Source organism: Chiloscyllium punctatum, chromosome 44 (assembly GCF_047496795.1).
Source record: "Chiloscyllium punctatum isolate Juve2018m chromosome 44, sChiPun1.3, whole genome shotgun sequence".
In the NCBI taxonomy this organism is placed as follows: domain Eukaryota; kingdom Metazoa; phylum Chordata; class Chondrichthyes; order Orectolobiformes; family Hemiscylliidae; genus Chiloscyllium; species Chiloscyllium punctatum.
The window spans coordinates 10,976,175-10,989,412 of record NC_092782.1 but is presented as its reverse complement, the minus strand read 5'-3'; the positions used below and the strand labels follow the sequence as shown (position 1 = coordinate 10,989,412).

Sequence of the window (13,238 nt, the reverse complement as noted above, 5' to 3'; positions counted from 1 at the left end):
TAGAACCAAATGGATTATTGTGCACAAAACTTGTAGGTAGCTCAACCAATTATCATTTAATACTACAGTTGATACATCTTGGCTTTGAGGATGCAGAAAATGGAAGTACTTATGCTGTAACAGAGATAACAAATATACAAGATTCCAAACAGATTAAACAAATAGAAACCCAGTACAGGTTTTATGCAGTCACAAAGATTACAAGATCACATGGTCTCAAATTCAGAAAAATAAATTTTAACATCTTAAAATGTTATTTTAAACAGTGGCAAGTAACACTTGAGTTTCCTCTTGCAAGGATGCCTGCCTTGAAGAAGTTTTCCTCCTCTCTCTACAAGAATCTCAGGGAGTCCCTCTCCCACTGCAACTCCCAGGTCATTTCCTCTGCTCTGAAAAAAAACCGCCTCGGAACACTTCAACCCCAGGGCATCAATGTGGACTTCAACAGCTTCCTCATTTCCCCTTCCCCCACCTCATCCTAGTTTCAAACTTCCAGCTCAGTTACTGTCTCCTTGACTTGTCCTACCTGCCTATCTTCTTTTCCACCTATCCACTCCACCCTCTCCTCCTTGACCTATCACCTTCATCTCCTCCCCCACTCACCCATTGTACTCGATGCTACTCTCTCCCCACCCCCACCCTCCTCTAGCTTATCTCTCCATGCTTCAGGCTCACTGCCTTTATTCCTGATGAAGGGCTTTTGCCCGAAACGTCGATTTCGAAGGTACTTGGATGCTGCCTGAACTGCTGTGCTCTTCCAGCACCACTAATCCAGTATAAGAAATAATTTAAGATTGCTTTTGTAAACAGTTCTGATGGATGCAAATTTAGAAGAAGCACTACTGAAGACAAAGTGAACTGCTTTATATTTTCCATATTTCAGGGCTCACTTGATTAGATTCGATTGGATTCCCTACAGTGTGGAAACAGGCCCTTCAGCCCAACAAGTCCACATCGACCCTCCAAAGAGTAACCCACCCAGACCCATCCCCATCTGACTATTACACCTAAGAGTATGGGCATTTTGGAATAGACAATTCACCTGACCTGCACATCTTGGATTGTGGGAGGATACCTCTGTACATTTGTGACTCTAAGAAGACATATCTTCATTTTGATAAGAAAGTAACAGAGGGGGACAGACATCCAGGCAACCCAGGACTGATCTATTAGATGATTAGGTCTCGTATATTTTACCAGAGAACTGCTGATTATGAGTATGCTGCCTGAACTGCTGTGCTCTTCCAGCACCACGAATCCAGATGCTGATTATGAGTGTCAATGGCCTGATGCTAAAACAACCAGGTAGTATAATTCGGGACGATTAAGAGTTGGGAGAGGTTGAAATTCTATTATTTTTATACTATATTTAAATACAAAGATAAAGTAAGATTTGTCTCAAAACATGCGTTTTCACTGGATTTCATCTGGATATTCAAGACAAATTTGTACAATTTAACAGCAAGCTGTCCTGAAGAAAAATGTGCGTTTCGTCTCTCGGTTGACATTTGAGAAAACAGTTGCTTCTTTGGTTATTTTAACAAAATGTAGATGTGTTTATAAATCTAAAATATCATTGCTGAAACATACAGGGGAAAATAAATAGTTTTTACGCTGTATATCAGCATATTTTTGATGTTTGACCATTGACCATTCTCCGCCCATATGGAGAAACAAATTGATTTGTTTCACATGCAATCTGTAACTACATTCCTCTTCAAGAACACAAAATGCCATTAAATTCAAATAGTACCTGTTTATAAAGCCAGCCACGTTTTATAACTGGTGCATTTGCATTCCTCTTAATAGAGTTGGATCTTTTGCCAAAATTGTGAACTTTCTTTGAAGGTCTTGATGACTGAAATAAATTTAGAAGACATATAATGAACCAGTGAAATAATTTTAAATGACCTAACAAATCCAGTTTCTGTTATACAGTAGGAAGGAAAGAAATTTAAGACAGCACGAAATGACCAGCTGTTCAAAAGGTGCACATGGGATTAAGTATTCCCCGAACACGTTACTGGCTGCATTGCAACACAGCAAGATCCAGCAAAGGATTCTAGACATTGAACAAAAATATCCTAATTTCACACAATCAGATACATCTGGGCAGAGTTTTCAATTTTTTTAAAAATGGATGAAATTGAAACAAGAAAAGATTCAAATTATTTTGCAAAGATTTGTTCAAATTTAAAAGCCATTTTCAAATATTACTGCACCTTCCCTTTTATTTCTATGTCATAGCTGAAGCCTTTCCCACAAGTTCAGCTTTTACTTGATTGTTTTCCACTTCATGTTCTCCTCCACTCTGTAAATTGACTTACTACATTAACTATGTTAAAGTATATTTTGCTCAAATGCTGTCCAGCAATTAGAACTCTGTCTTATCATTCCAAGGAAGTCTTTGCACAGGATTGCTGAAACAGTATTCGGAACACATCCAAAGTCAGCTCAAGTCTTCAAAAGCTCTTTGCAAAGTCAGAAAAGAAAGATGCATATTGTCTGTGTAATTCTGACTTTCTGATCACTAAAGTCACTTCTTTACATTGTATTTAGGCGGATAGCTTATAACTTTTTTAAAATGGCAGCTTTCTAAGTTATAGCAGCAAATCTCTGGAATGCTAAATTAATGCAAAATAAAGTAAAACAAGGGGGTAAGTCAAGAAATGGGTTAAAATGTAAAATTAATAGTACTGTCATGGAAATAAGGTTATGCAAATTATTGAGCAGCCAAATGTTGAAATCAACATCTGTACAGTGTACAAAAACCATGCCAAAATACACTGAAATACAATATGAACTCCAAAGGAATGACTGACTTACCATTGTATCATCTGCTTCACCACTTTACTCTTTACCTCAATCAGGATTAAGAAGGTATAATCCAAGATTTGGAATATTGATGCTACTATAGACTATACATTTCAATATTTCCTGCCTTCAGACTGGTAATCCTCCCTCTCTAGAGTTGCATGAAATCATAAATCTCAGTATCAGTTTAAACACACATCAATGTCTTCAGACTATCAGGATTTTCACACCACATTCACATTTCTAAAATTATTCAAACCCCTGATATAAACTAATGCTCCTTTATCAATTCAAATTATGTTTACACTGATATCAACTTGCTCTGATTGCACATTGGAATGGCATTTGATGGGCCAATTATACTGAGAAACCAGCACAACATAACAGTATATTATGGATAAACACAGTCTACATTTGCATATATCTATATACGTGGATGAAGGGAGGGAGGATATACAATGTATGGGCCTGGATTATATGCAATGTAGACTGGAGCAGTTACTATGTTGAATCAACATTATACTGTCACTGCAACAGAAGTGCATGAAATTTCAGTTTAGATGGGTTCAAGGTGATACCCAATTAAAAGAAACATGTTACACTGAAGAAACATCATAATCATATCCCATGCCCACTGGCATGTTCTCTGGTGAGAAGGGTTGTATTGGACAGATTAAATCTCTACTTGAACATTGCAAAAAAGTATAAATTTTAAATATAACTTTGGAAAGCACTACAGAGGCAAATGAAAACAAAACTATAGTATTGATTGGCTAAAAGAAAACTATGGTCAGGTTTGAGTAGGTTAAGAAAAATCATTTTCCATTAACGATTCATCACCAAACAGAAACCACATGTTTGTAGTTTCCATGGAAGTGTGAATAAATATTTATGCATGACTATATAATTTAATATTTTTTTAGAAACTGGTGTGCAAAGGAATAATTACATAACATGGACAAATGATTCATGAGAAGTGTCAAATGGTATCGGTGCCAAAACTAGAATCTCCTCACAGCAGGAAATACAATTGAAAATTATAGATTTAATTGCAAGTCTTCAGCTTGGAATTTACAAAATATACCAGCTCAAATTTTGATGCTACTTCAAAATCAAAGTGACTGCCTTTGGATTTAACTTTTACATCGATGAATACCCACACATAATTCTGATTTCCTTTTGACAAATTGACTTCCAGTAGTTATTTCATGAAATGTACATTGAATTAAAGGATCAAACTATACCTGACAAAGTACAGCAATTTTATTAAAGAATATACCTTAAAAAAGATTGACAACTTTTGACCATTTTATTTTAATTCTTTTATCATTATATGGAGGCTAGTAATGCAGTGAGTAGTGATCAGAGATGAAACTCCATTAAGTGAAGGTAGAGATTTGTCATGAATTAGACACATTCGTTCACAATGGAAGATCGTTTGTAAATCTGCATGTGGTCCAGCTCAATGTGACACATACGCAAAAGAGAAGTTTTCCTACTCAGAGGGGAATAGATGGTTACAATGATAAATGTAGATGAGGCTTGTGAAGTTTAAACACTAATATGGGACTGGTTGGACCAGGTTGAATCTGTTTATGTGTCTTATATTCTATGTGATCTTACATGCTTAATCACAATTTTAATTTCACATTTACATTTGGTGAATACTTCATAATATTCTTGCCATCAAAGAGGACTCAATCAAAATCTATTCTTCTTTTTCCAACTGTGCACAGCAGTTTTACAGATTTGAATAACTAAGTTAATGATATAAGATTGATATCCCACCTCAAGCTTTGTGCCTGGAGCATATTTTCTCACATACTAAGATCTTTCGACAGCTTAAATGCAATATCATGCTCCTCATTGTAGTGATATAATAAATTTTGCGAAGTAATATGTCACAAGTCAGACAAGGACTAATAATACTCTGCTGCTAAAAATACTGAAATACAGGCCTCACAGGTATAATGTTTTCATATGATTAACTTAGACTCTGCCACAGTTTATACACAGAAATTACAATTTGAAAACTGGCTTTTAGTTCCACCAGATCATTTATTGTTTATCCTCCATACCACTTCAATCACTAATTGCAGGAGTGCAATTCACACCTAACAACACTTTGTATAACTCATGCTCTTTGTCTCAATTTTTTTTTAATTCACTCATGGGACACAGCATTTATCATTTGTCCCTAGTTGCCATTAAGATGTGATGAGCTGCTTTCTTGAACTGCTGCAGTCATGTGCTGTAGGCAGACTCACAGTGGTATAGGGAGGGAAATCTAGGATACTGACCCAGTTCAGTAAAGGAACAGCAAAATATTTCCAAGTCAGGATAGTGAGTGGCTCAGAGAGAAACTTATAGGTGGCAGTGTTTCCATATATCTGCTTCCTTTGTCCTTCTAGACAGTGTATAGTAATAGGTTTGGTATGTGCTATCTAGCGAATTTCTGCATCTCGTAGTACATCTTGTAAAGAGAACTGCTGCAACTTAGCACTGGTGTTGAAGGGAGTTGATATGGTGCCAATCAAGCAGGCTGTTCTGTCCTGGATAGTGCCAAGTTTCCAGAATGTTGTTGGAGTTGCGCTCATCCAGGCAAGTAGGGACAATTCTATCACACTAGTGACTTGAGCTTTGAAGATGGTTGACAGGGTTTGGGAAGTCAGGAGGTGAGTTATTTGCTGCAGGATTCCTAGATGTTGACCTGCTTTTGGAATCATGGTGTTTATATGATGAGTCCAGTTCAGTTTCTGGACCATGGTAACCCTAGGCCGCTGATGATAATGGTTGGGAGCAGGTGGGAAATGCAAATGGGATATAGGCCCTGAAATTAGGTCAGAACTCACAGCTTTACCAGAGTCTGGAGCAAACTACTTGGAGCAAGTTACTAACAGTTGTTGTACACTTGAAACAAAGACATTTTGTTCTCTAATGTTAAACAAACAGCTCATGCTTTAATTTAAATCTCGGCCATTTATTTTCTGTGACTAGATATTCGTACTTTAATTTGGGCATATTCTTTATTTGTTTCATTTAAGCCTTAATGACATCCTAATCCATCTTCTCTTTAAATTGCACAGATCTTTCTCTCACTTAATTTCCTAATTATTGCCTGATCTATACAGAAAAGTGAGTAAAGAACGAAGAAATGTCAAGAACATGGAGAATAAACAGCAATGGGAATTCAACAATGGAACATTTTAAAATGAAGAAACTAAACAAAGTAAAAACTTTTTTAAAAATCCAACTGAATGCATTACACTAGTTAGAAAGGACACCAGCTTCATGAACTATATGTTAACTACATAATACATAACCTATTTTTGTATGTTCTAGTAAATGTGTACTTTGGATAATTTAAAATTCCATTTTGGAGTGTTCAGATTTGTTAGGTAGAATTTTAGATTCTTGGACGTAACAAATGGTTTATTATTGTTAGTATGTGAGTATCAGCAATTGGGATGACCACACTGTCCACTCAGCTAATAGTTTTGTTACCTTATTCAGGCATTTAGCAGGGCAAACTTGAAAACAAATTCTTATGTTCCAAGTTTAACTGTCCATAGGTGGCTGCCAGAGATTACTGTCAAACTTGTGCCTTAGTAATGGTCACCATTACTTCTATAAAACCTGGATCAAAAAGGAAGGAGGTGAAGGAAAGATACAAGTAAGACTTTAACGATAGTTTGGCAGTACAGAACTTGAGTCCTGCCAAAAAAAGTGAAAATTCATCAAAGCTTTTCTTCTCATGCTCATCAGGACAATTTGCAAAAATATCAATGTAAAAACAAAAAACATTTTTACTGTAGGGGAGGACAGTGCTGGTTGATCAATGTGGTACCACGGAGAAAGCATCAGTTAAACGGGGACTGACTATGAACTGATAGCTTTGTTTAAATTTTAAACCATAGCATGGCTCTGAAAAATAGACCAGAAAACAGCTATCACTACTTTGGTGACTTGAAATGGAACTTAACCAACTTAAGATTGTCAAGCAAGCTGAAGTGTATTGCACACGTGCACACTACACTTTGTTGCACAGGGCTTTGTTCACTGCAGACAGGAAGAACATGTTAAAACATTGCACCTGTTCCTACTCGCAATTCATTTGCCACTAATGCCCCCAAATCTGGGCCTCAACGTGTGTATTCCAACAATTGCACCAAAAAGGAAAATTAGAAGACAAAAGGTTAGGTTGTGACTGCTGTGTAAAGTTAAATTATAGATTTTTTTATAGAAGAATACCAATGCAAAATTGGAACAAGCAGGACCAAGTAAACTTAAAAGGGACGGTGGATGATCTTATTTAAAATCTAGACTAAAGTGGCTTCTTTATACTTTTGAGTTCTTTCTTAATTCTCCTAACTCTTCCACTTTTTCAGATAACTGCCTAATTCTCTTTTAATAAACATTTTGACCAGCTTCAATAATGGCTTCTAGTAAGCATTAAAAAAAACCTTTTCCATAACATCTTAGTGATTATTTTACATTGTGCCCTTTTGTCAAGATTTTGCTCATGTTGAAACGATCCATTATAATTAACCCCACTAACCCTTCATAACTTTGAAGCCCCGTAGTAGGTCATTCCTTAATCTTTTCTCAACTCCAGTGAAAAACCTCTCAAGCCATTTAATTATAACCTTCCAGTTATTATTGGGAGCTGGAGAATGTACAGACTACTTTGGATGACATTTAGGAATGGCATTAAAGCATTATAATTCAAGGAATACTTAGTTCAAATGAGTAGAGAATAAGGAGAAACTAGATTGTCAAATCCACAAATTATGACATAAAAGAAAAATAGGACAGCGCAAGCAAAGGTCAGCTTTTGTTCGACTTTCAAAAGAGTGGAGGAGTTTGAAGTGAGACTGAAGAAGTAGAAGGGAGAAACGGTTCAAAGAAATGCATGTGAACCATATATTGCTCATAGATGCAACTAATGCATTGAGTGAAGAGCATACATAAGTGAACTTTCATAGACAAACAATAATGGTTGAGATTATGATATGCAATTAACAGGGTGACATATGTCGATCGAATTAATCAACTACCAGATGAATAAAGCTAAAATAGACTTTGCAAATGAAAACTCAATTGCAGCTTTTGTGAGAATTGCAACATGTAGCCTTCACAAGCACCCACCTTGGAAAAAGAACTAATCAGAAGCATAAAATAACAACAGCTCATTTTAGATTGTTTCTGTTCTTGTTTCAAAACAGGTTATCTACTGTGCAAAGCTGATATTGCTTTCTTCGTATCTTACTGCATGTTGCTGTTTCTGTGCATTATTCAATTTATGAAGACATTGACTGACAGTTCTAGTGTGTAAATGTCATTCTTTTGACATGACAGTCTTACTGTCTTTGAAAGGAGACATTAATGCTTGTTCAGTACAATCTCTGGTAAACTACATACATAAGTAAAAGACAACAATTGCTCTTTGTATTGCTATTCTTCAAATGTCATGCATTGGAACATAGGTTTCATGTGAGAAAAGACACTGGTCGATAAAATAAAACTTCCTCATGAACTAAGGCTTAAACATTGGACATGTTCAGAGATGTTATGACACACCTATTAAGTAAGCGAGAATTGAATGTCTGACAGGGAGGTGGATAAACAGTCTCAGAACCAGAGGAGTAAGTATTTTCTAATCAACCTGTTCAGCAAAATTATAAGTCACCTCTGAAGCAGGTGGTAGTTGAATGTTGGCCTCCTGGTCTAGAGGTAGTGTCTATACCCTGCACCACAAGCTCTCTAACAATCACCCTTCCTGGATATGTCATTATGCTCCTCTGGAGCCAGTGGAACTTTAACCCAGGTTTTCTAGTTCAGAAGTAGGGACACTACCACAGCACCATAACAGCCCTGCAATTTTTAATCAATCTGTTCAGTGTGTTGTTACACACCTCCAGAGCTGATGGGACTTGAACTTGGGCCACATGGCCCTAAAGCAGGGGCACTACCACTATACCGGAGCCTGGAACAAACTAAAAGATGTAAAACATATGTGGACATATTGCATCAATCTGGGTTGAATTTAGAAGGTTAGTTGAGTGACCTAATCAAAATGATTAAAACAATTAACACAGTCAACAAGCTAGATACAATCAAGAGTAAAATTAATTTCTTTCTTAACTTATTAACTTTAAAAAGGAAGTTAGACATTTCCAAACAGAATCAAGAAAGACACAAAGACACTAGATAAAATAAAACTTCTAAGCCTGACACTGACTAATACTAATACCTAATCAAATTCTAAAAACAAAGAACATAAAAAAAAGGTGGATGTATCATTCATAATGAGGATATACACATTCAAGTGGGTGAACGGCCACCTTCCTAGCAGCTTCTACTCCTTTCTAAAGGAAGGAGGCAGGCTGAAAGTGCCACATTAACATTAGAATTGAATAGTCAGCTAAAGCCATAGTTGTCACACAACTATTAGTTTTTTTTATTAGTTTTTATTATATTTCCATTCTTCGGTAATGCACATGCACTAAATGCAACTTTAATTTGACAGCATAGCAGCATTAGTTTTACTGCTCAAAAGTTTCAAATGATGCAGATTTTTTTTGAGATTTTACCACAAAATGTATAGTTTTAAAAAAATAATTAAACATAATAGGTAACAAAATGAAATTATAGAGTTGAAAGTGCTACGAAAACCATTCTGCTCAATATCCCAGTTTCAGACCACCAATTTACTTTTCTGGCAAAGATTAAGAAAATTCTTAAGAATGTGTCATAATGAATCTGCTGAGATAAGTATTATTTTGTTACTGACTTTTAGGAACAGTTTAGAGTTTAATTCATCACAGTATTTTTTAACAAGACTAGGTATATTCAAAAATATTCAAAACTGATTTGAAAAGCACACAATAATTTAATTCGCTATACCACAGATTTTATAATCTTGTTACAGTGACATTATTAGAAAATAATATGGTATTTGGATCACCAGGTCAACATCGGTCACTACCAAAGTAAAACTGGCCAAAATGTGTTCTCAACTACATTTTGCAGGAAAATTTGTTTGAACTGACTACCTCTCAGTAGCACTGCCAAGATGAGAAATTCACTTCGCAATGAAGCCTTTGTGTTTCAATGAAAATTCATCTTACTTAATATGCCAGAGCAACATGCATTGCTTCAGTTAATTAAGATAGAAGGCATGGTTAGTAAGTTTGAAGATGACAACATGATTGATGATAGTGGACAGTGAAAAGGGTTATCTAAGATTACAAAGAGATTTGATCAATTGGGTCAATGGACTGAAGAGTGGCAGGTGGAGTTTAATTTGGATAATTGTGAGGTCTTACATTTTAGTAAAATAAACAGGGTCAGGATTTATACAATTTATGGTAGAGCCTTCGGTAATGCTGTAGAACAGACAGACCTAGGAATTCAGGCACGCCATTCTTTGAAGTTTGCATCACATCTCGATAGGGTGGTTAAGATGGCATTTAGCATGCTTGCCTTCATTGCTCAGACCTTTGAGTACAGGAATTGGGATATTATGTTGAAGATGTATAGGACATTGATGAGGCCTCTTCTGAAACATTATGTACAGTTCTGGTCGCCCTGTTATAGGAAGGATATTATTAAGCTGGAGTAAGTTCAGAAGAGAATTACCAGAATGTTGCCAAGAATGGAGTTTCAGTTATAACAACAATAGGCTGGATAGGCCAGGACACATTTTTTACTGCAGCACAGGGGGTTGAGGAGTGAACTTATAGAAATGTATAAAATCATGAGGGGTGTAGATAAGTGAATAGCAAGCGTCTTCTCCCTTAGGTGAGGGATTTAGACTGGGGGCATATTTTTAAAGGTAAGAGGAGAAAAACTTTAAAAAGACATGAGGGACTTTATTTTTTTACACAGATGGTGGTGCATGTGCAGAATGAACATCCAGAGGAAGTGGTGGATGCGAATACAGTAACAACATTTAAAATGCATTTATATAAGTACATTAATAGAAAAAGTTTGGAGGGATGTGTCAAGCACAGGCAGGTGGGAGTAGTGTGACTTGGGACTTTGGTTGGCATGGACTGGTTGGATCAAAGCATGTGTTTCCGTGCTGATTAACTCCATGACTCTATAACCTCTACATTTTAAGGATTATAAGGTTACCACTTTAACTTGACTACTGCAATTCCCTACAGTGCATTCAATCTAACTTTTAAACTTAGAACTGAATTTCATAGGTTTATTGCTATGAGTATGGACAGCAAAATACATGATCTTTTCTAAGCTTTCACAACGAAAAATTGTAATTATACAACGCATACTGCCCATCGAGCCGGTGTTGACTGTTTGAAGTAACTACTTAATTAGCTCCATTCCCCTGCTCTTTTCTCTTAGCCTTGCATTTTTCCCCCTTTCAGATATTCATCTAGTTTTCTCTTGAAACCAACTAACGAATTTGCTCCCTTCACCATCCAAGGCCATGTATGACAGATAATGACAAGGATAAAGACAACACAATTTTGTATTGGATCTATATTATCTATGTTCTGCTTGTGTTTTGTTACATGCCTTTCAAAAGCTCTGTTCATCAATTACAACTTTACCTTGTTCAATTGTGGGAGTTATATTCCCAACCTTCAAAAATTAAAATAATCATAAATATTACTTCACAGCTTAAATAGAGCCATTGCAACGTACATCCACAATGAAATTTTCTCTTTAGAATGGTTAACTGCGATCCACTTTCACAGAAGACAGCTGGTTGGTTTGTTGAAATGTTACACTACCAACAGCTGAATCAAAATGTTGAACTCTTCAGATTAAATACATAATAATACATCTGTTTGAAACTGAATTAAAAGGTTTACAATGCCTGATGTTTGAAAATAGATATTACTTTCACTATTAATTAACAAAAACAGGTTTAGAAAACATTATGTCTATTCTACTTGATGTTAAGGAAATAATAATGACAACAGTGCTACACGTTTTGTACAATTACTGCCTTCTATTTGAAAACCAAATTAGAAATGTCACAAATTAATGGGTATTAGATTTCAGTTATAGTTACAATGAAAAGAGGCAATACTTACCCTGCCTGCAGGACTCACTGGAAGCAATGCCATTTCCGATGCCATTGTGTAGGTTGAAACTTCACTCACCATGCTCACTGGTCGGTCTTTTTTCTCTTGTGATGCCATTGCTGCAGCAGTCCTGAAACTGTAAATGGGGTATAGTGAAAGCACACAGCCTACTCTGTACCACGACAGCTATAAATAGAAAACGATCCCTTGCTGTTTCTCCAACCACGTCCTATTTTCTGGCTGCCTTACTGGAACACGGAATGTATTTCCAATAAGTAGTCAGGCTCTAATACATGTGAAAATATGTTAAGCAGCTTGTGATTTCAGCCAGCTGCCTGGACAGGTTTCTAGAGATCTTTAGCGAATAAATATAAAACACAACACTTTGTCACTATATATTTTTCTTCTTCATCTTAAACTGCATTCAAAGTTAAAAGAATGTCAACGATGTCGAAGTCTGCCTTTTTTTTTGAAAAGGTGAAGTAATTACATGGTAGATTAAATTTTAATATCTATTGCTATCCAAATAACATTTAACTAGATTTCCTTAGTATATGTGTAGGCACACATAAAATAGGCCCACTTCATTCTTAAAAAAATGCACTGTTCACAGCTTGAAATGGTACCAAATTTTTTGCTAGATATTTAGCTATACAGTTGTTAAAAATAAACTTGAAATAAACTAGACCTTTGCATATTTTACACAAGTGAAAATTCATCAACTAGATTAATTTATTACCCAAAGGGCTCCAAGCCATCTCAACACTACTTGAGACACAAAAATGAAAGGCTGAATATTACCTTTATTTGGGCTATGTGTCAAGTGTGAATTTTACAGAGGGTTTCTTGCTGCAAGGTTGCATGAGATCACTCTTGTGATACCTTACCAAATTAACCACCCTATGCTTATGGCACTCTTAGATTCTCGTCCCATTCTACCTCTCACCATACTTGGAACAACATGCCTATACCAGGTTATCCCAGAATGGACTGGCATCCCTGATACTGGTGCCATCTTTAAAAATCATCAAGTGCCCAACGAAGCACTGTGAACTCAAAGTTTCTCTGCAAGGTTTTTGACATTTGCCTGAGACATGGAAGTGAAGGGAAAATTGATGTCCAATTTTGTAGGCAGGAACCTGAGGACCTGAAGGATGAGGTGGTGCAGAGGTGGGACATCATCTTCCTACAGCGCAGTCAATGTCAGCCTGGTCAGAAGTTGCCACCTGGGTCAGTACAGTATTAGTTACCTGGAGGAATGTCTGGCAATGTAGGAAGGAGGCTAATTACTCTCCTGCACCAATGTAAGTGTCACCATCTCCCCATTGCTTAACCATTTCTGCTACTGTGGCTCAAACTCTACCA

At 36.3% G+C, this 13,238-nt stretch overlaps 1 protein-coding gene across 15 annotated transcripts in view; it reads right to left on the bottom strand.

Moving 5' to 3' along the window:
* Nucleotides 1-13,238, bottom strand: part of plekha5 (pleckstrin homology domain containing, family A member 5) — a 342,774-nt gene that overhangs the window by 97,833 nt on the left and 231,703 nt on the right. For all 15 annotated transcript variants that reach the window (XM_072562215.1, XM_072562217.1, XM_072562221.1 and 12 more), the window contains 2 exons: nucleotides 11,883-12,009; nucleotides 1,754-1,858 (listed from right to left, as the gene is read on the bottom strand). In XM_072562215.1, the coding sequence (XP_072418316.1) occupies nucleotides 1,754-1,858; nucleotides 11,883-12,009 (232 nt within the window). The remainder of the gene's footprint in view (nucleotides 1-1,753; nucleotides 1,859-11,882; nucleotides 12,010-13,238) is intronic.